Source organism: Felis catus, chromosome F2, assembly GCF_018350175.1.
Source record: "Felis catus isolate Fca126 chromosome F2, F.catus_Fca126_mat1.0, whole genome shotgun sequence".
NCBI lineage: Eukaryota > Metazoa > Chordata > Mammalia > Carnivora > Felidae > Felis > Felis catus.
In genome coordinates, this window is record NC_058385.1 from 46197015 (window position 1) to 46220463 (window position 23449).

At 38.3% G+C, this 23449-nt stretch overlaps 1 protein-coding gene, 1 long non-coding RNA gene, 1 other non-coding gene and 1 pseudogene across 9 annotated transcripts in view; 2 read left to right on the forward strand and 2 right to left on the reverse strand.

The window, feature by feature from the left end:
* SPAG1 (sperm associated antigen 1) overlaps positions 1 to 23449 on the forward strand; it is an 80492-nt gene that overhangs the window by 11048 nt on the left and 45995 nt on the right. For 4 of the 5 annotated variants that reach the window (XM_011291414.4, XM_045049896.1, XM_045049895.1 and 1 more), the window contains exons 4-10: positions 854 to 979; positions 5012 to 5076; positions 5676 to 5785; positions 6638 to 6743; positions 10267 to 10397; positions 12393 to 12499; positions 16986 to 17145. In XM_011291414.4, coding sequence (XP_011289716.3) covers positions 854 to 979; positions 5012 to 5076; positions 5676 to 5785; positions 6638 to 6743; positions 10267 to 10397; positions 12393 to 12499; positions 16986 to 17145 — 805 coding nt within the window. The remainder of the gene's footprint in view (positions 1 to 853; positions 980 to 5011; positions 5077 to 5675; positions 5786 to 6637; positions 6744 to 10266; positions 10398 to 12392; positions 12500 to 16985; positions 17146 to 23449) is intronic. The other variant, XM_023248687.2, reaches the window with a different exon arrangement.
* Positions 6786 to 6858, reverse strand: TRNAR-CCU. Its single transcript has one exon. It is a non-coding gene; the product is annotated as a tRNA-Arg (tRNA).
* LOC109496124 lies at positions 9837 to 22453 on the reverse strand. Of its 3 annotated transcripts, none has more exons than XR_002151970.3 (3): positions 22308 to 22453; positions 10200 to 10389; positions 9837 to 10075 (listed from the first exon to the last, which is right to left on the reverse strand). It is a non-coding gene; the product is annotated as an uncharacterized LOC109496124 (long non-coding RNA). The 3 variants fall into 3 exon arrangements; XR_006592497.1 differs by having other exon boundaries at positions 22303 to 22450; XR_002151971.3 differs by having other exon boundaries at positions 10200 to 10346; positions 22303 to 22447.
* Positions 14144 to 16979, forward strand: LOC109496123 (annotated as a pseudogene).

The following is a 23449-nucleotide window of genomic DNA, read 5'->3' on the forward strand; positions in this document are numbered from 1 at the left end:
CACTATATCAACCATGTCGAATTTAATACGGTTTGACATATATTAGACCCTCACTATATAGCTGCGGAATAATAATAATAGAATTTCACAGATAACAAAGAAGCCTCTCAATTTCTGCCTAGAACCTGTAACAATTCAGTTTAATAGACATTATTACGAACCTGTTATGTGCCAGGCACTGTGCTAGGTTCATACATCACGAAGATGAGACGAAGACATAGGTTCTGCCTCCAAAGGAATTTACAGAATGTGAGAGAGATGAACAATACATGGATGATTTTAAATCTCTGTGCTAATACATGGAGGAGGAGCATTTCGAGTCCAACCAGGAAGTTCAGGAAAAGCTTGTTTGAAGGGATGAGAGTAAGCTTGCAAGATAATGAAAGTAGGAAGGGCAGCACCGTGTGAATGTGTGTAACAATCCTGAACTGTACACTTAAAAATGGTTAAGGTGATACCTTTTGTTTTGTTTATTTTACCACAATTTAAAGGAAGAGTAGATTGGGGCGCCTGAGTGGCTCAGTTGGTTAAAGGTCCAACTCTTGATTTTGGCTCATGGCATGATCTCACAGTTGGTGAGTTCAAGCCCCACATAGGGCTTTCTGCTGATGGCGCAGAGCATGCTTGGTATTCTCTATCTCCCTCTGCCCTCCTCTACTCATGCTCTCTGTCCTTAAAATAAATAAACATTAAAAAAAAAATAAAATAGCAGAAGAACATTACAGATAGAATGGCATGACCAAATAGTCCCCCAAAAATGAACACTTAAGAAACTATGATGATGTATAGTCCTTTCTAACACCTGGTTAATTACTTCAAACTGTATGTTCATCTTTCTTCTCCCTCTTCTCAGAGTTGGGTATCAGAAATTAAAAATGAAGAAAATAAAATATACTTTCATGAAACTGAAACATTTCCAGTGGTGGAAGATAATTTGCCTCCAGTTCGTGGTTCAAACAGCCGTCTTCATGTTAGTAAGGTAGGCCATTTTGGTGTGGGGGGTGGGTGGGTGGGGGGGGAGATGATTGTTGTTTATTGAGGGCTCTAGCTCAGTTTAATCAGAGTAACCACAGTGTGATGTCCTCTGAGAGTTGGGGGTTATCCTTCAGCTGGCCGTGTGCTATTGCCTTCTTGAGTTGGCTGTGTTTCATCACCTGGTGATCAAAATGAAATGCCATTTCCCTTTGAAGACTTGCATCTTGAGCTTACCGCCTTTCTTCATTTTTCATTTGTTATGCCATGATCTTATGTGCTCATAAGATCTAATTCAGTGTGTGAGCATTTCAGGGAATAATTTTATCTGTCCAGTAGAAGCATAGAGGAAATAATTTGTAACATAATTAACTATGGACTTAAAGTACTCAAGCAGTTATATATGTCATTCCTCTGTTTATTGCATATTTTTCCCCCTTATTTCCCCAGCCCCTTGTGATGATTTTTCTGTGGTTGATCCCTATTTTGTTCTGTAGACCTGTCCTTTTTAACCCATGGGTTTCATAGAGAAAAAACCTGTTGGAGTTCCAGGTCCATTTATGTATATTTTTTAATGTTTATTTATTTATTTTGAGAGAGAGAGAGCAAGAGAGAGGGTGAGTGGAGGAGATGGAGAGAGAGAATCCCATACAGAGCCCAACAGCACAGGGCCTGACACAGGGCTTGATCTCACTAACTGTGAGATCATGACCTGAGCCGAAATCCAGAGTCAGACGCTTAACCAACTGAGCCACCTATGTGCCCCCGGGACCATTTATACTTAACTTCAGGTTACAACTGAGCTTCTGAGCATCCACCTGACTCGGATATTATAGAATCTAAGCCATTGTCTCACAGGCATTGGGAGTCTCTGGGCTCTTACATGGATCACACATTCCATTCCCTCTCCCCCCAATTTTTTCTTTTATTCCTATCATTTGTGGAAGATTGGCTACCCAGATCTCTTCATTCTGTATTAACTCATTATTGTTATTCTCATTTCTTCTTTGAATACTCAATTTTATTTAAAAAACATCCATAGCTCTTCATCACACAGCTCTCTGATAATTAACTTTCCTGCATCTCTTTACTCCCCATTAAGAATAACTCATGTAACCAAGGTACACAGTAATATTGTAAGGATGCCACTGTCTGTAATCAATAAATTTGTTTTTATTGGTCACCCATTTTGTGCTAAGTCTGTGCTGTAAAAATGTAACAGGAGGTTATATAGTTCAGTGTGGTATTGTGATTATGAAAGTATGATCCGTGGATCCTGGGTGTCCCAGAGATCCTTCCAGAGGGTCTAGAAAGTCAATGCTATTTTAAAAAATAATGCTAATTCTTTGTCTTTTTCTCTGTGTTGACATTTGCAGCAGGTGCAGCTGCTGGTGTCTTAGCACAAATCAAGGCAGTGAGTGGGACCAAACTATACTAGTAGTTACTTTTCTCCACTGCTACCCATTTACAGTAAACATTCCAATTTAACTTAAAAATGTCTTCTATGAAACAAGACTTCTTTATTTTGTTAAATCTTGAGTCTTAAGACTTATCTTTTTACTATTCTGTGTGACAAAATATGAAGTATTCAAAAAATGCTTCAAGAGCTGCCAAGGTGGCTCAGTCAGTTAAACATCGACTCTTGATCTTGGCTCAGGTCATGATCTCATGGTTTAGAGGATCGAGCCCTGTGCATCGGGCTCTGCGCTAACACCATGGAGCCTGCTTGGAATGTTCTCTCTCTCTCTCTCTCTCTCTCCCTCTCTCCCTCTCTCCCTCTCTCCCTCTCTCCCTCTCTCCCTCTCTCCCTCTCTCCCTCTCTCCCTCTCTCCCCCCAACCCTCACCATGTCAAAATAAATCAATAAACTTAAAACACACACACACAAAAACGAAAAGCACTTCATGGTGAAGAGAAATCTAGGCTATTTTGAGATTTGTAGGTTGAGTTCAGTTTGCCAGCTTAAGTAACCACTTTTTCCTGGAACAGTTTTTTTTTTTTTTTAATTTTTTTTTTAACGTTTATTGATTTTTGAGACAGAGCGAGACAGAGCATGAACGGGGGAGGGGCAGAGAGAGGGAGACACAGAATCCGAAACAGGCTCCAGGCTCTGAGCTGTCAGCACAGGTCCCGACGTGGGGCTCGAACTCACGGACTGCGAGATCATGACCTGAGCGAAGTTGGACACTTAACCGATTGAGCCATCCAGGCGCCCCATGAACAGTTTTTAACTTGAAAGAGTGATTGACAGACAAATTGTGGTTATTCAGACTTGGGTGTTTAACAGACACTGTATTGAAAATGAATCAAGTGGGAGTGTCACTTTAAGGAAAAGAGCTGACAGTGGTTTTTGCTAGTGATAAAATCTGAGCTTTCAAGTGCAGCTTAGAGTATTTCAGAATCTTATATGGCTCTTAAATACTTGTGACAAAAAAATGTCTCCTTAAGGGGATACTTAAAGACTTTTCTGATGAGCTCCATGCAGATATTAACAGATACGATTTTTATTTTTATTTGTTTACTTTTTAAATGTTTATTTGGGGGGGGGGGGGACAGAGGATCCAAAATGGGCTGTGCACTGACAGCAGGGAGCCCAGCGCTGGTTTCAAATTCACCAACAGTGAAATCATGACCTGAGCCGAAGTGGGACTCTCAACCGACTGAGCCACCCAAGTGCCCCAAGATTTTTAAACTGTATAATGAAATGTAGGAATATTTGGAAGATCTGCATAACTCCAAGTGACCGATGCCCAATGTTACAAAATTGTGCATAGGTAAATGACCCATTCAAAGTGGTTTCAGATTGTGACTAACTTTTAAGAAACCATTTAAGAAACTGTTGAGCATTATGGCTATTGTTCGCTTTCCTCTCTTTCCCTTCTGGTGCGTGTAGGGGGCATGTGACCGAGGTTGGGCTGCTGAATGGCAGGGAGCTAGTGCCTGCTTAGGGATGGGCACCTGACCCAAGCTAGCCAATCCTGAATCCTTCCCTGGGATTTCTCTAACTGAAGTTAGAGAGGAGTCATTCTCTTTTTCCTTCCTTCCTTCCTTCTTTCCTTCCTTCCTTCCTTCTTTCCTTCCTTCCTTCCTTCCTTCCTTCCTTCCTTCCTTCCTTCCCTTCTTCCTTCCCTCCTTCCTTCCTTCCTTTCTTTTTTTTTTCTTTTTATAAAGACTTTAATTTTTTAATTTTAATTTTAATTTTAGAGAGAGAGAGAGAGAGAGCATGTGATTGGGAGAAAGAGGGAAAGGGGCAAAAGGAGAGAGAGAATCCCAAGCAGGCTCCATGCTCGGCGCAGACCCCAACTCGGGGCTCAATCCCATGACTCTGGGATCAGGACCTGAACCAATCAAGAGTCGGGTGCTCAACCGACTGAGCCACCCAGGTGCCCTCTCCTTTTCCTTTCTGATTGGGAGTCCCGTGAGTTTATAATCCCACACTGCTTGTGCCCACTATGCCTGCTATGTGGAAAAAGAAGAGCCAGCGGGGAAAAGGAAATCAGTAGGCAGAAAGAAACAGGGACTGGGGACAAGGGGAGAGTGGAAGAGCTGGAGAGGGTATCAGAATCTTCTATCTAGCAATACTGCTGCCTCTTCATCAGTTTGGTTACATAAGCCAATAGTTTATTTTTTTAATAGAATTAGTCCCAGTTGGGAATCTGTCATTGGAAACAAAACTATTCTAATGCACCAAAGTAGTTAATCTTATTTCTCCAGTGCCTAGGTTTTAAAAGACTGAATGATAGTTCATTACTTTTTTGTTACAAGAAAATCACTAAAAATGAAATTTCACACTGTAAGTTTTTAAATTTTATATATGTGCTTAAAGTCCTGTAGATCACTCCCAGAATTAACTACCACTTTAAAATCCTTTTTTTAACATGCTGTATGTTATAGTTACGATACTGGAGTTGTTATAACTTCAAGAGTACCTATTTTTCTTAATTGGTATATCTTAATCCAATACTTCACATTGTGTTTATCATAAAATCTGCTAATCTTATGTTAAATATGTCTCATAAAATATGATTTTATTCTTTCAGGAAAAATATTCTAATAGTAGACCAACTAAAAAGAAAATCCCAAGGGATTATGCAGAATGGGATAAGTATGTTTTATATTTCTTTATACAAAACTTGTCACTGAAAAATTCTCTATCATAGAATATTGTAGTAATCTCTTAATCATTATAAATCTGAACTACCAAGTTACTTTGGCAGAGTACTAAGAGTATCTGGTCTAAGCACTTTTGATCTTCATTTTTCACTGAATAAATATCTATAGCATCCTTTTGTTTATAAAAGCAACCAAAAATAGGTAATCCTATGCCCACTGAAAAGAAAAAGGAACAAAAATTTTAAATAGATAAATTAATTATAATTTTAATGACAAAGTTCTGAACAGTTTCGGTCTGATTAACATGTATATCCTCTTCCCTGTCTCTCTGCTCCTCCCCTGGTTGCACTCTGTCTCTCTCTCTCAAAAATAAATAAACGTTAAAAACAAAACAAAACAAAAAAAACCCCATGTAGATCCTCAATGAGTTGCATGGTTTCTAAGAGTGAAACAGGTAATTTGTGGCATAAACCTATTACACATTTTCAGAATATGTCTCTAAAGGCACAGTGGTATAACTATAAGAATATCAATAATATATTTTATTTTCTTAGAATGTACATTTTTTCAGTTTTTTTCCTTTCATTTAAGATTTGACGTGGAAAAAGAATGTTCAAAAATTGACGAAGATTACAAAGAAAAAGCCGTAATAAACAACAAGTCACATTTGTCTAAAATTGAGACAAGAATAGACACAGCAGGTAATTGGGGAAAAATAAGAATAGTTTAGTAGTCTTTACAGTTTACATTTTAAAAATTATAGTAAAAGCTATTAGGTCTAGAAGGTCTAGAAGACCTTCTTTTTAAGCAGTACAGATTTCCATTAAAAGTTCATGGATTTTCTCCTAGAGTTGACCACCTCTAACAAATTCAGTTCCATCCTTTAACTACCTAATTTTATAAGTAATAGTTATACTGAGGTTTAGTAAGACTCATCTATATAAGTATAAAACTATGTTTTTACTATAATTTTTCACTTTTTTTCAAATCCTCTTTTTCTCCAGATACCTCATTTTTTTTTCCCTTTTACCTCAAAATAAAAAGATATAGCAGTTTGTTTTCATTTGAAGTCCATAGGTGTATAGCTCCTTTAAAGTGAAGTAAAACCGGGGCGCCTGGGTGGTGCAGTCGGTTAAGCGTCCGACTTCAGCCAGGTCACGATCTCACGGTCCGTGAGTTCGAGCCCCGCATCAGGCTCTGGGCTGATGGCTCAGAGCCTGGAGCCTGTTTCCGATTCTGTGTCTCCCTCTCTCTCTGCCCCTACCCTGTTCATGCTATGTCTCTCTCTGTCCCAAAAATAAATAAAAAACGTTGAAAAAAAAAAATTTTTTTTTAAATAAAGTGAAATAAAACCAATAATAGAAAAAAATCTAAACACTCACAAATTGTGATGATTTAAAGAAACATTTCCTAAACTTAAGAAACCTTCTATTTCCTTTTATTTCCTTCACAATTTACTGCTTCTGTTGAAGTAAGCATTCTTGGATTTAAATTTTTTAAAAATTCTATTCAATTATATATTTTTTTATTTATAGCAGATAATTTATTTCTAGGTCTAACTGAGAAAGAAAAGACTTCCCTTGCTACTCGTGAAAAGGAAAAAGGAAATGAAGCTTTCAAGTCAGGAGATTATGAGGAGGCTGTGATGTATTATACTAGGTGAGCAGTTTTTTTTTTGTTTTTTTTTTTAAGTAGGCTCCAAGCCCAACATGGGGCTTGAACTCATGACCCTGAGATCAGGAGTCACATGCTCTACCAACTGAGCCAGCCAGGAACCCTTTGTAGTGGTTTAAACTTCCCATTAAAAAAAAAAAAAAAAAAAAAAAAGATAATGTTTCTATTTAATTGTTGAAATGATATAAATAAAAGTCTTTCAGAATCATTTAAGATATTATACTTATGATTTATCATAAATTTACTTGTGTTTGGTTTGTTTTTTAAATACTTTTTCTCAACCCTTTAAGCTCCCCACCCCACCCCCAGTTTTGACAGAGGTCCTAACTTTCCTATTTGACAGAGAAAATAGAAGGCATCTGAATGGAACTCGACAGAAAGTCCATATAGCATAGAGGTTAAGAATTCAGGTTCTGTAGTCATACTGCCTAGATTTAATCATGACACTTATGATACTACCTCCCACCACAGGGTCTTTGCATATGCTGGGTCTCTGTGTAAAATATTCTTTCCTTTTCTCATTATCTAGTTAATTCTAACTTACCTTCAGATCTCATCCCATGTTTTACTTCTTTGGGGGAAGTCTTCCTTTACCTCCCAGACAAGGTTAAATCTTTACCCTACTCCACTCCTCCCCACCCTTGACCCCCAATTTATACGCTCTTGTAGCAGTCTTGCCTCTCCTTTTTTTTTTTTAATTTTTTTTTTGACGTTTATTTGTTTTTGAGACAGAGAGAGAGCATGAACAGGGGAGAGGCAGAGAGAGAGGGAGACACAGAATCTGAAACAGGCTCCAGGCTCTGAGTGGTCATCACAGAGCCCGACGTGGGGCTCGAACTCACGGACCGTGAGATCATGACCTGACCCGAAGTCGGACGCTTAACTGACCAAGCCACCCAGGCGCCCCCAATCTTGCCTCTCCTTTGTGGTACTTATTGGAGGTATAATTTAAGTTCGTGTGATTTGATAGTAAGTAGACTGTAAGCTCTGTCAGAGCATAGTGCCCTTGTCAGTTTTTTTATACCTTTGTATCCCCAGTGTCCAACAAAGTTCTTGGTTCATAGTAGATGTTCAATAAATACTTATATGAGCTTTTGAAGCTCTTATAGTCCATGAAAAGTAGACTAATTTCCTAAAACATTGTTACAAACTAATTGTGCTTATAGAATCCCTTACACCATCTTAGAAATAAACTCTCTACAAACTCTTATCCACCTTTGAAAAGAAGATTTTCTTTTTCAATGTTGTGTCTCTAAAGCATTTTATCTCCTCTGATTAGGTGGACATACAAGGTATGTTCTTTTATTCAGTATAGTCTTCCCCTTTCAGATAGATGGACATCAATACTGATGTTGTTCTCTTTTTGTAGATTTCCACCAGTGGAGTATCTTAGTCTATTATAGGGAACAAAATTTTTCTTGTCTTCTTTTAAGAAATCATAGAGGGAGGGGCACCTGGGTGGCTCAGTCAGTTAAGCGTCCAACTTCAGCTCCGGTCATGATCTCACAGCCTGTGAGTTTAAGCCCCGCGTTGGTCCTTGTGCTGACAGCTCGGAGCCTGGAGCCTGCTTCAGATTCTGTCTCTCCCTCTCTCTCTCGGCCCCTCCCCTTTGTACTCTGTCTCTCTGTCTCTCTCAAAAATAAACATTAAGAAAAAAAATTAAAAAAAAAAGAAATCAAAGAGGGAAAAAGTAAAGCGGCATGGCATAATGGCTAAAGCAACTCAGACTGCCACTTTCTGACATCGGGCAGATTCCTCACCTCTCTTGCCTCAATTTTCTCAGTGTGATGACGCTGGTGTAGTGCCAACTTCGGAGCAGCTGTGAGGACTAAATAAAGCAACATACTGAAAGGCAGGATAACACGGTGGTAACAATAGCAGGTGCTGGAGTAGACTGGGTTTGAGTCCTGATTCTCATTTACTAACTTGTGGCCTTGGGCATGTTACTTAGCCTTTCTGTTACATCATTTTTTTTCATCCGTAAAGTAGGAAGAGCAGTAATATGTCTTTCATGGATTGTAGTGAGAATTAAAGGAGCTTAGTGTTGAGTGCCTGGCACGTGGGAAGTGCTCAGTGTCAGGTACTTGTATTAGTTATTCTTACTTGTATTTTCTGTGTTTGGTCTCTACCCAGCCATGTCATTGCTTTATAATTATCTTTAATGATCTTAGTAAATTGCTACTTTTTCTGGCTCTTCCATTTTCATCTTCTATTCTTCTGGATTTAGAAAACTCAACGCACCAATACCCTTATCTTTCCTATACTTCGGAATACATTATTTCACAGCATTCCAAATCAACTTTTTATTTTATTTTATTTTTTAATTTTTTTTCAACGTTTATTTATTTTTGGGACAGAGAGAGACAGAGCATGAGCGGGGGAGGGGCAGAGAGAGAGGGAGACACAGAATCGGAAACAGGCTCCAGGCTCCGAGCCATCAGCCCAGAGCCTGACGCAGGGCTCGAACTCATGGACCGTGAGATCGTGACCTGGCTGAAGTCGGACGCTTAACCGACTGCGCCACCCAGGCGCCCCCCAAATCAACTTTTTAAACAGCAACCAAGTAGGTTGTAAGTTCCTTCTCTCATCAGTTATTTTGCATTCATACTCTTAACACAACAAAATGTGCTCGTAAAGTCTGTATTCCTCAGTTACTACTACTCTCCTGTTTTTCTTCAGTTAAACTTCTCAGATTAAATTATGAGCATTGCCTTAGAGTTAAATCTTTTAGATTATAAGCTAAACTCCTGTTTTTAGATTATAAACTCAACTCAACATAATAGCTTAATAAAGGGTATTAGTTGTGATTGATTGCTCCATTTTTTTTGTACTAGGAAATTGTCTGTAAGGGGTCAAAATATGTATTTGATGTTAACTAAACTGGTTTTTTAGGAGATCTATGGGCATTTAGGTTACCATGTCACTTGTAAAGCCAGAGCCAACCTTAAACTGCTTAACTGGATATTTAAGCATCTGTGTAAATAGTGATTCAGTATGTTTACAGAGCTGTATTTTATTGCTTTTGATCCTGCAGACTGTATTAGCTTGCTAGGACTGCCATAACAAAGTTCCACAGACTGAGGGGCTCAAACAGAAATGTATTTTCTCACCATCCTGGAGGCTACAAATCTGATCAAAGTGTCAGGAGGGCTGGCGTCTTCTGGGCCCCTGTTCTGGCTTGTAGGTGACTGTCTTCTCTCTGTGTCTTCAAGTGGTCTTTCCTCAGCATGTGTCTGTGTTCTAATCTCTTCTTATAAGGACACCAGTCATATTGGACAAAGGTACACCATCATGACCTCATTTTGACTTCATCATCTCTGTAAAGACAACGTCCAAATATAGTTATGTTCTGAGCTACTGGGGATGAGGACTTCAGCATGAGTTTTGGGGACACAATGCCACCCATGGCATGGGCTATGATTGTTCTCTTTACAACTTTACCTGAGTTTCTCTATCTTCATATGTTTTCCTCTGGTCAACTTGTTGCCAATAAGTGTCTCTCTTGTAGGAGTATATCAGTGCTTCCCAATGTAGTGGCCTATAACAATCGCGCTCAAGCAGAACTCAAGCTACAGAACTGGAACAGTGCTTTTCAGGATTGTGAAAAGGTGTTGGAGTTAGAACCTGGAAACTTAAAGGGTAAAAACTATTCATAGAATGCTTTAAATTTACATCAGGATTTGTTGGACCATTTGTACACACTGTAATTATACTAAGAATATTTCAAATACACTCTAATTTCTATATGTGAATCATCATCTTCATAAAGTGACTTTTAACTTCAAGTTTAACTTAGAATTTGACTTCCTGGTTATTTGTATTGAAGTAGTTAATAATGCCAGGGGTGTGAGTTTGGTAGGAGCAGAGAGAGAGGGAGGGAGACACAGAATCTGAATCAGACTCCAGGCTCTGAGCTCAAACTCACAAACCATGAGATCATGACCTGAGCCGAAGTGGGATGCTTAACCAAGTGAGCTACCCAGGCTCCCCTGTCTTTTTTTTTAATCTTCTATGTAATGTTTATTTGTTTTGACAGAGAGAGAGAGAAAATGAATGAGCGGGGGAGGGGCAGTGAGAGAGGGGGACGGAGGATCCGAAGCAGACTCTGTGCTGACAGCAGAGAGCCTAATGTGGGGCTTGAACTCACGAACCTGAGCAGAAGTCGGATGCTTAACCGACTAAGCCACCCAGGTGTCCCAATATTTGCCTTCTTGTTACTTACTTATCAAACTATCTTTTTATCCAAAAAATATCTAAGTGTAATTTAATACAGATTTTCTAACATTTATTAATATAATAAGCCCACACCAGACCTCTAGAACCTTCTACCAGTGGCTTTGTGGGCATTTCCACTTATATGTCCATAGACATTTTAAATGTGTCCAAAACCAACTATATGTTTTCACCAACACCAGCACTCTGTTCTGATTTCCTGTCTCTGTGACTGCACAACTTTGCCATGGTCTAAGTCCAAGGTATACAAGTCAGACTTTGCTTTCCTTTTCTGTTATCAAGAAGCAATCAGTCCACAAGGGAGTAGCATAATTTACAATAGACTCTTTCTAGTTCTTTAAAAAAATTTTTTTTAATGTTTATTTTATTTTTGAGAGAGAGAGACAGAGTGTGAGCAGGGGAGGGGCTGAGAGAGAGGGTGACACAGAATCTGAAGCAGGCTCCAGGCTGTGAGCTGTCAACACAGAGCCCGATGCGGGAGTCAAACTCATGAACCATGAGATCATGACTTGAGCCAAGTCAGACGTTTAACCGACTGAGCCATCCAGGCACCCGGACTCTATTTCTTTAAGTGTTTATGTATTTGAGTAAATGTAAACACTTAATTTTTTTCACATGGAATGTAATCTTTTGTGACTGTGAACATGGGTGTGCAGAAACCAGAGGTTCATGGCTCATTCTTTTTTTTTTTTTTTTAATATTATTTATTGTCAGGTTAGCTAACATACAGTGTATACAGTGTGCTCTTGGCTTCGGGAGTAGATTCCCATGATTCATCGCTTACATACAACACGCAGTGCTCATCCCAAGTACCCTCCTTAATGCCTATCACCCATTTTCCCCTCTCTCCTGCCCCTTCCTCATCAACCCTCAGTTTGTTCTCTGTATTTAAGAGTCTCTTATGGTTTGATTCATGGCTCATTTTAAGACTAGAAGCAAATTGGTCAAATTTACATTTTAAAATTGCATATTAAAATATATCAGATATAAAATTCTCTTTTCAAAATTTCTAAGCCTGATTCTTCTCAAAATAATAACTATACAAAGTTCTCTCATTATACCTGGATAATGATGGGGCTATAAAGGCATTCATTATCAGTTTTAAATAGTTACCAAATTAGGGGCACCTGAGTGACTGTTGGGTAAGTGGCCGACGTCAACTCAGGTTATGATCTTGTGGTTTGTGAGTTTGAGCCCCGCGTCTGGCTCTGTGCTGACAGCTTAGAGCTGGGAGCCTGCTTCAGATCCTGTGTCTCCCTGTCTCTCTGCCCCTCCTCTGCTAGCTCTCTCTCTCTCTCTCTCTCTCAAAAACAAATAAACATTAAAAAAAGAAAAGAAAAATATGTTCTAACCATGCTAGTGTACATTGAAAGATATAACTTTTTCTCGGTAAATTTTCAGCTCTTCTGCGCCGTGCCACTACATATAAACATCAAAACAAGCTCCAGGAAGCTATAGAAGATTTGAATAAAGTACTGAATGTTGAACCCGATAATGAGTTGGCCAAAGTAAGTACAGAAAGTGATTCCTCACCTAATTCTATTATTTCTGTATTTATGTTAAAATGATATCAGTCTTGCTGGATGAATGATGTTGAGAATTAGGTCACAGCTTTAAAAACTAGGTATATCCCAAACACCCTAAAGTGTTAATATCTATTTGAAGTGGAAGAAAGCAGGCTTTTAAATTGTCCAAAACTATAAGCCTACTTCTGAAGGATAAATATTTATTGATTGATTTAGATATATAACATTGTATAAGGTGTACATATGTTGATTAGATACATTTATGTATTGCAATATGATCACCACCTTAGCTTTAGCTAAGACCTCTGTCATATCACATAATTATTTCTCTTTTGTGGTAAGAACAATTAAGATCTAATCTCTTAGCAGCTTTGAAGTTTAGGATACAGTATTGCTGACTGTAATCTCTATACTATGCATTAGCTCTCCAGAACTTATTTATCTACTAATTGCATGTTTGTACCCTTAAACAACATCTCCCCAGTGTCCTTGCCCCACCAGCCCCTGGTTGTAACCATTTTACTTTCTGTTTTTATGAATTTGGCTTTTGCAGATTTCACATATAAGTGATATCATACAATGGGGAAATTTAATTTTTCTCTTTCCTGCAGTGTTGTAAGCAATGCTTTTCTCTGAGCCAATCTCAATTTATCATGCAGAGTGGTATGGAAGTTTCCTAGGTAGGATTAGGCACGCGCTCCATGGCCATAGAAGAGTGCATGGTAAGCATAGCACCACTGACAGTGTTTGCTGCCTGACTGAGCAGGCTGATTCATATATGCACTCTGGGCTCTGTTTTGAGGCCTAAAGAGTAGAGGTAAGTGTTGAGAACAGTGAGGGGTCTGAGATTTTACCCTTCTTGCAAATTAACAAGGGAGCCTGGCAGAAGAAGCAAGACTTCTGGGTTAGACACAAAGTATTGTGTTATTCACACTATAGCAAACTGATGAGCTTCAAGTTCACGTCAGTTGCCCTGGCCCCCAAGTGCCCCAGGGAGGTGCAGAGTGGCCCAGATAGATGCTGCACACTCAGCAAGTTTATATCACAGCCAAGGAATCCCAAATTTAGGAATCCCCCATCTTTTATAGTGGAATACAAGCAAACCTATCCAAAATTCTGTTCCAGAAGGAAATATCTTTATTATACTGGAGAGCAAATATACCTCTCTCTTTTCTGAAGGGAAATACTCTCTGTTTTCCAAGGCTGTTCTCAGTACAAACATCCTCAAAAAGATAGTCCGGAACAAATGTCATTTATTGCCTCTGCTCACAACAGACTTAGAAATATGAGAAACCCATGGAGAAACTTTCAGCAGTAACTTGTCGCTGTTTCCACATGCACCTTTTGGGTTATCTGTCTCACTCTCTCAGTAGCAGTTAATGTCCCTGGTGGATTTATCAAGTCAGCATTTCCGTGGATTAGGTTTAGGGCCCAGCTGAAAAAAATACGTCTTTTTCCCATAGTATTTCCATTTTATGGTGGCATATTTATTGAAAAGTTTGTATGACAATATTCTTAAAAATTTTTTCTTGTTTATTTTGAGAGAGAGAAGGAAGGTGCATGTGAGTGGGAAAAGCAGAGAGAGAGAGGAAGAAAGAATCCTAAGCAGGCTCCATACTGTCAGCACAGAGCCCAACACGGGGTTCAATCCCACGAACTGTGAGATCACGACCTGAGCTGAAATCAAGAGTCAGACACTCAACCAACTGAGCCACCCAGATGCCCCTCTCTAAAAAAGATTTTTAAACAAGCGGAACCACCTTTAATGTCACTACCCAATATAATTTCATATTTACATATTAACTTTCAAGACTTAACCATTTATATTTTAACTATATGCAAAGATTAACTCAAAATGGATCATATACCTCAGTGTAAAACCTAGAATATAAGAGTTCTGGAAGGAAACATAGGATAAAATTCATAAAAGAAAAAGTTGGTAAATTGGACTTCATTAAAATTTAAAACTTTTGCTCTTTGAAAGACATCATCAGAAGAAAAAACAGGACAAACCACAGACTAAGGAAAAAAAATATTTTCAAATTGTATATCCAACAAAGGACTTGCATCACGAATATACACATGTTCCCCAACGTACAATGTTTTGACTTACAATTTTTTGATTTCCTAATGGTGCCAAAGTGATATGTATTCAGTACAAACTGTACTTTGAATTTTGAATTTTGATTTTTTTCCGAGCTAGCAATACGCTGGGCAGGGGCAGTGAGTGGCAGCTCCCAGTCAGCCATGTGGTCACATAGGGAAAGCGAGACACAACTGTTTTGTGCCCATACAGCCACTGTGTTTCTCACTTACAGTATTCAGTAAATTACATGAGGTATTCATCACTTTATTATAAAATAGACTTTGTGTTGGAGGATTTTGCCCAACCATAGGGTAATATCAGTGTTCTGAGCACATTTAAGGTGGGCTAGGCTAATAAGCTACAATGTTTGGTATGTTAGATGTATTAAATGCATTCTCAATTTACGATGGGCTTATTAGGACATAACCCCATTATAAGTTGAGGAAGAACTGTAAAGTTCTTCTCAAAACTCAATAACAAAGAAGCAAACAAGCAAATAATGCAGAATGATCTCTTTAATAAAGAGAAAAAAAGGCAGTTATCATTAACTCCTCAAACTGAGAATACTGAATTAAACACGATGAGAAAATTGACCCTGGCACTGTCTTTGTGACGAATAAAAACATTTCAACTCCTTATAGTTGTGCTATCCATTTAAGTGAATGATCCTGCAGGAAGTCAATTCTGGGTCTTGTGGATGGACAACCTGGGGACATGTTTAAACCTTTGACCACATCCCAGGAAATTGAATTCCTTACTTTCAAAGATCATGGTCCAGTAGAAATGAATAAGGCTTATTAGCATTCTTGTGCCATGATGATGAGCATTCAAAGATGAATGTGTGGTCAGTTTGGTCAGAGCTCCAGAGGTTTCTGTAATCTCTGGAGCCTTCTGCTATGATGCAGTTCTGGATAAGAGACGTGATAAGTGGATGCCAACAAAAGAGAACCTGTGTTCCTTCACAGAAGATGCTCGTGTTTTAATTTGTAAACATCTTCCATTTGAAACTCTGGAAGTGGAAACAAAAATGACACTAGAGATATTTCAACACAGCAAGTATAAAATGGATTTCATAGAAGAGCAGTCATTTCAGAACCCTGAGAGAATAGTCAAGCTACACAGATTGGTCACTTCATTGATGTGAGTGAGGATCCTTTTAGTCCAAGAACAAGTATTTGTTTCTATTAGGAAGTGTCAGCAGTTCACAATCTTCAAACCACCCAGTTGAGTCTTGTATGAAGAATCCAGGGTCTGTCTTTACCTATACACTTAAGAGCACATGTTACAATATGGGATAAGTCATTGGAAAGATCTTGGAAAATGCTAACTGAAGCTCAAACTAAACCTACAGAGGAAAATGTACCGACCTAGCAACTTCCTAAAATGTAAATATGTATGGTAAATTAAAATGAATATTTTCCTGTGAAAAAAATAAACTTAAAATCATACACCTACTGTATGATCTAACCATTCCACTCCTATGTATCTACCCAAGAAAAATGCAAGCATATGTCAATACAAAGATTTATGCACAGATGTTCATAATGGCTTTTTTATTGCCAAAAATTAATAACAGCCTAAACATATTTCAATAGGTGAATGGATAAATTGTTATATCCATACCATAGACTACTACTCACAATAAAAAGGAATGAACTGATAGAGATATACAACAGTGTGGGTGAATTTCAAAATAATTATGCTGAGTAAAAAAGTACATATAGTATGAGTCTATTTATATAAAATCCTAGAAAATATAAACTAACCTATCATGACAAAAAGAACAGCTGATACAGGGGAGGGCCAAAAAGGAGATAGTTGAAAGAAACAGGAAGAAACTTGGGAATGATGGATATATTTATTATGGTCAAAAGCTATCAACATGTGCATTTGAAGTATACAAGTTTGTCAGCTATACCTCTGTAAGCTGTTAAAAATTGGGGGAAGGGAGGGAAGAAAAATATTTTGATATATGTGTATTTTTCATTCTAATTGGCATAAAACATGTAGAACTTTTAACATTACTACAAAAAAATGAGTCATGATTTTGTTTGTATAAAACTGTGTCTCACTGTGTATATACATACATGTAAAAATATATGTAGAAATGTCAGAATGTCAGTGTTATCGGAGTGGTAGGATTTTAGGTGGTTTCTTTCTTTTTCATGCTCATTATGCTTTAAGTTTTTAACCATGGACATGTATGATTATAATCAGACAAACCAATGAAGTTGTTTGAAAAAGGAAAGAAAGGTCACCATAAAAAGTGTTATCTTAGATATCTTTATTCACTTTTTAATATCTTCATATTCGTACCTGACAGGATGGTTATGTTTTTAATTAAAGGAAGAAATTTTCTTTAACATGGTGGTTATGTTGCAGAAGACCTTGTTGGAGGTTGAAAGAGATCTGAAAAATTCTAAACCTGCACCTAAGACTGAAACCAAAGGGAAGAGAATGGTAATCCAGGAAGTAGAAAACTCAGAGGATGAAGGTGGAAAGGACAGCAGAAGAAAACATGAAGACAACAGTGGAGATAAGAGTAAAACATCTTTTCTCTTTTGGTTATGCAAAAACCTCCCTTTTTATATGATGAGCTGGCTCAAATTTTCTCTTTCTATCAAAATGCTTAGTCTACCAAACTCTTTCTAGCTTTACCTTATAAATTCACAAGCAAGTTTTTTCTTTATGTTTTTCCTAATATAATCTTCCAAACCCATTTTTCTTCTTAACCTGGTACTCTTCTCTGGTGTTCAATTTCCTGATTATCATGGTATACTGATAATATCAATAATATTATATTATCCATGTACCAGCCATTTGCAAGTTAACCTTAACCTTTACCTTTCTCCTAGATGATTCTTTCATATATATCTACTTGGTTGTAAACAAAACATGTTGCCTTCACAGGAGTACAGGACAAAGATGAATGCATTGTTGGGAAATTGCTACATGTGCCTCTCAAAAATTTTTTTATATATGCAAAAGAAATAGGCATAATTTCACCTCTGGTATAACTTTTTTAAAAGAATCTAGACTAGGTAAACTTTTATCTTCATAATACAAAATAATGATAGTTACATCAACTTTAAGGGGGAAGATCCACCTACTCCCTTGTGGGGGGTAGGGGGGTGGGTGGGCGGCTCTACCCCCTTCTGAGAGTAGCCTCCCACCCCCCACCTCAGCATTCAAAGGGAAAGCAACAGTTTTGAAAATCATTCATGGACAGAACTCAACTTGGCAAGTAACTGACAGAATATTTTAATTTTGAAAGAGAAATATAAAATGTTCATTCAACTTAAAAAAGTAAAGAGGTAAACACTGTTATTTTTTCAGTGACAGAAATATAACGTAAGGTATATAGCTCGAGACAATATATGATCAGTGAAGACAGGGTAAAGACAAAGGGACCGAATAAAAAGGAGGAAGAGAAAAAAGGAAACAGAGTAAGAGCACCAGGGAGATAGGAAAAGAAGAGAGGGCATCAAAAGGATTAAAAAAAAAAAGGAAAAAAAAAAGGAGACATTAAATAGTTTTTCAAGGATTGAGACTCACCTTTCAGCCACTTTAAATAAATTCTGGCAGCAAATATTGTTCTACAGGTTTATATTCATCTAAAGGTGTCAAGCCAAGCGTCTTAAAATTAAAGGGGATCATTTAAAATCTTACGTGGGGGGCCGCTGGGTGGCTCGGTCGATTAAGTGCCCAACTCTTGATTTCGGCTCAGGTCATGATCTCATGGTTCATGGTTTCGAGCCCTGTGTGGGGCTCTGGGCTTGCGGTGCAGCACCTGCTTGGGATTCTCTCTCTCCTTTTCTTTCTGCCCCTCCCTGTCTCATGCTCATTCGCACTCTCTCTCAAAAATGAATAAATATTTAAAAACTCTTTTAAAAAATCTACATATAGTGAAAATGGAGTTTTTTGGTATGCAGTTCCAACATGTATATAATTTCATGTGACAGCCACCACCATCAGGATACAGAACAATTCCATCACACCAAAGACTACTTGCTCTCCTTTTAGCCAAATTCTCCCCTCACCTCAAACCTTGGTAACCGATGATCCGTCATAATTTCTTCAAAAGTTTTTTTGGGGGGACAATACTATTTCTCCTTTCCCACAGGGACTGTTACGCCACAATTGTTAGACCACTTAGTATTGTCCCACAAGTCCTTGAGGCTTTTTTCCTTTTTTTTTCTTACGATTGAAAAGTTTCTATTGATCTATATTCAAGTTCACTGATTTTTTTCTTCTTTGATCCCAAATCTACTGTTGCTCCCATTCAGTGAATTTTAAATTTTGGTTATTGTGGTTTTCCACTCTAAAATTTCCATTTTTTAAAATCTTACATTTCTCTGCAAAGTTTTTAAGTCTTTCTGTCCATTTTGGGAGAGTTTGGCTTTATTTCTTGGACATGGTTATAATAGTCACTAAAAGTCTTTGAGTATTAACATCTGTGTTATCTGGGGTTTGGCATTACTTAATTGTCTTTTCCCCTTGCCAAATGTTAATATTTTCTCTTTTCCTCATTTGTTAAGTAATTGTGTACTGTATACTAGCAATTTTAAATATGATGTGGTTTTCAGTCTTGTTTAAATCTTACGGAGAATTTTTTTAAAGCAGTTAATCTGATTAGGTTAGGGTAACCGTTTTCCTACCCAACTTCTGTGGAATATGGGTTTTTTTTTAAGTTTATGTATTTATTTTGAGAGAGGCAGAGACAGCACAGTGGGGGAAGGGCTGGGGGGTGGGGAGGGGAGAGAGAATCCCAAGCAGGCTCTGTGTTGCCAATGCAGAGCCCGATGTGGGGCTTGAACTCACAAAACTGTGAGATGGTGACCTGAGTCAAAACCAAGAGTCAGACACTTAACCAACTGAGCCACCCAGGCATTCCTGTGGAATATGGTTCTAATGTCAGTTTAGTTTCAAGACCTTTGCAATGCTATTTGGATCTGTCCCACCTGTACACAACTCTGTGACTAGCTGGGGTCTGGGCAGTGGTCTTCTCCTGTGATTCCGGTCTCAAAATTTTCAGAATGACGTTTAGGGTCACTTTATGCATATAGATCACCTGGAGGGTGCGTCCAGTCCATATACAATTCTTTGCAGTTGTTTTCTTGAATTCCCTTCTCTCTGTGATTCTTCTCTACTCTTTCTGGTTTCCAATGGTTTTCCTTCCCATTCCTCTAGCTAGAAAGCCAGACTTTTAATTTTCCCATTCTACCGCACACTTCCCATGACTGTGTGCCTCCAGGACTAAACAGCAACAGGATAGAGAAGAAAAGCAATGGGGAAGAATGCTTGGGACACAGCTTCTCTGACCAGAGATAAGAGTTTAGGTACCTACTTGGCTGCTGCTGCCTCTGCAGCTGCTGCAGGATTGGCTGGGGGCTGGGACTGGATAGAAAGGAAAAAAGGAAAAACCAGGTTTTCCCCAACTCTCTCTCATAGGTGCCAGCTAACTTGTTGCTTTAGATAAACTAAATAGAGGGCTTCTCCTGAAGCTCTTTCTCCCCACACCCAGTGCAGCAGTTCTGGGTTTTAGATGGCCTTTGACCCAGGTTAGGGGATATCAGAGGAAAGAAAAAACAGAAACTCACTGCTGGTTTGGTGGTATTTCAGGTTCTAGTTCCTTCTCCCAACTGGGCTGCTACCATTTACCTTTCGGTGTCCTCGTGTGCCTGCTGCATCAATTCTGTTTCAGATTTTTAGTTATATTCAGTGGGAGAGATGGGTGGAGTGTGTTTACTCCATGTTGACAGGAGCTGCCTTTCTCATTGCTAGTTTTTTTTTTTTTTTTGAAAGATTAGCACATTTGAAGAACTATGAAAGTGTTTTATATAGATTATTTTATTTAATTCTCAAGAAAGCTATAATGCAAACTTTCATAGATTAGGCAATGGAAGCCTAGACAGTTCTAGTTATTTGCCGCATATGCACTGGCTGTAAGTCACGTGGCTAGGATATGGCCCTAAATCTGTGTGACTCCAAAGTCTATCTCATAAAAGTGGTTACTGGATGCCAACTAAGAAAGTATACGTTCTATACTCTATGAAGTCCAGACTGAACATCACCAGGCTACACTGTCAAAGAAACAGATGTAATTTGGTGTTTATCTCCCTTGTGCTCACTGACTCTTACCAGAGGCTGAACCTATGTTGAGGAACAAGTGAGTTAAAAACCAATGTGATCATTTTTGATTAAAGGAGCATAAGAACTGAGTAGACATTTTTCCAAAGAAGATATTCACATGGCCAGTGGATACAGAAAAGGGTGCTCAACATCAGTCATCAGGAAAATGCAAATCAAAGCCATAATGAGATGTCACCCCAAATGTGTTTGAATTGCTGTCATCAGAGAGATAAGAAATAACAAATGTGGGCAAGGATGTGGAGAAAAGGGATCACCTGCTGACTGCTGGTGGGAATATAAACTAATGGAGCCACTATGAAAAACAGTATGGAGGTTCCTCAAAAGATTAAGAATAAAACTACCATATGGTCCAGTTATCCTATTTCTGGGTATATGTTCAAAAGAAATGAAATCACTATCTTAAAGAGGTATCTGTACCCTTTTGTTCTTTTCAGCATTATTCCCAATAGCCAAGACATGGAAACAACCTAAGTGTCCTTCAGCAGATAAGTGGATAAAGTAAATGTAAGACACACACTCACACACACTAGAATGTTTTTAGGCCACAAAAAAAAAAAAAAAAAAAAGAAGGAATTCCTGCCATGTGCAAAAACATAGGTGGACCTTTAGGACATTATGCCAAGTGAAATAAGTCAGAGAAAGGCAAATACCGTACGATCTCACTTCTGTGTGGAATGTAAAAAAAAGCCAAATTTGTAGAAATAGAGAGTAGAACAGTGGTTGCCAGGAGTGGGGGCATGGGGGATAAGTTGGCTAGAGTGAAAACTTCCAGTTGTAAGATGAATAAGTTTTGGGGAGCTAATTTACAGCATGGTGACTATAGTTAAAAATGTGGTATTATATACTTGAAAGTTGCTAAGAAAGTATATTTTAAATGTTCTCACTACAAAAAAAAGTTATGTAAAGTGATGGATGTTTTAAGTAACCTTACTATGGTAATCATTTTGCAATATACGTATATACATATTTATATGTGTATATATGTGTGCATGTATATGTATATATATAAAATCATCACGTTGTACACTTTAAACTTACACAAGGAATGTTATATGTCAATTATATGTCAATAAAGCTGGGGGAGGGAGAGATACTAAGCAGCCCTCCTCACAAATAAACATAAACAGGGAAGGGCTAATCATTAAACAATGAGTAATATTCTATGATTAGTAATCTGAGTTAGGATTGTTATGTAATATCATTTAATAGGTTCATAAGATGTTTCTCTCTGAGTTAGGTGGTTATCCCTAACATTAGAACTACAGAGAAGCAATATTCTCATTCAGATTTCCAAGCAGCTAGAGCTTTAAGGGAACCATATCTGATCTTGTCATTCGTGCCCCTCAATAATTATTTTGTAGATAAGTGAATACTTAAAAATATGTGAGGTTCCGAAAACAAAAATGTCTTGAGAGGAATGTAAATGTTAAGACCAGTTAGTTCCCTTTTATCAGGAAAGCAAATCCATAGGTGGAATAAATGGCTAGAAGCACAGAGGTAGTCCTTTTAAGATGAAATAAAATCAATGGGGCTATCTTATGCTCACCTTACCGAGTTCCATTGTTAGAGGTCCTGGAGCCTTGGACAAGACAGGAGAAATCGAAGTCACTTCTAGGAAATAATGTGAAAGCCCAGAGGGATGTTATTAGGATGGAATCCTTGCATGTGTTTCCCCATATCACCACATTCCGAGAAAGAATTCCTAGTCATTATGGGGTATGATGCAGGGAGCCCTGAAGGCCATGAAAAAATGCAGCATTTAGTGTTGTTTAACCTCGGCTGATAATGTTGCTCCCTTGCGAGCACCACTTGCGTTGGCCAGGCCCAGTTCATCCCGACTGAGGTATAACATAACCAGTGGATTTAACTTAATAGCTGACAGTTATTGAGCACCTACTCTGTATCAGGTACTGAGACAAGACAAATGATAGGTTTCCTTCACCTGCCCTTCCAAGGACCAGTATGAAGAAATATCTATATGTCAGGCTGATTAGGTCTGGGGATTTGAGTTTCTGGGCTTTCTTGGGAACTCCCCATCTATTTGTGTTTTCTCTCCCTACTGGAGAGCATTTAGATGTGACCATCATCATACAACTAGCTGTCAGAGGCTTTAGTATTTATTTTGTCTTTTTACAGAGTCTGTGAAGCAATCAGAGGAAATTAAGCATCTAGCCCCTCTTTAGTGCTGTTGCTTATTCCCCACTTAAAAATGAAATATAAGACGGGGCGCCTGGGTGGCGCAGTCAGTTAAGCGTCTGACTTCAGCCAGGTCACGATCTCGCGGTCCGTGAGTTCGAGCCCCGCGTCAGGCTCTGGGCTGATGGCTCGGAGCCTGGAGCCTGTTTCCGATTCTGTGTCTCCCTCTCTCTCTCTGCCCCTCCCCCGTTCATGCTCTGTCTCTCTCTGTCCCAAAAAAAAATAAACGTTGAAAAAAAAATGAAATATAAGAAAATTAGATAGTAACTCACAGAAGAATAAAATACAGTTATTTCTCTTGTCCTGGAGTCAGTGGGATCAGGAAGGTGGAAGGGTAGGGATTTCAAAGAGTTAATAGACAAAATCATGAAAATAAAGGTAAATGATGTTGACTGTAAAAGTGAAAAACCTGTATAAGTCAGATGTTATAAAAAATTAAAATACAAATGACAAACTAAGAAAAATGACAAGCAGTTGATAACCTTATAATATGAAGA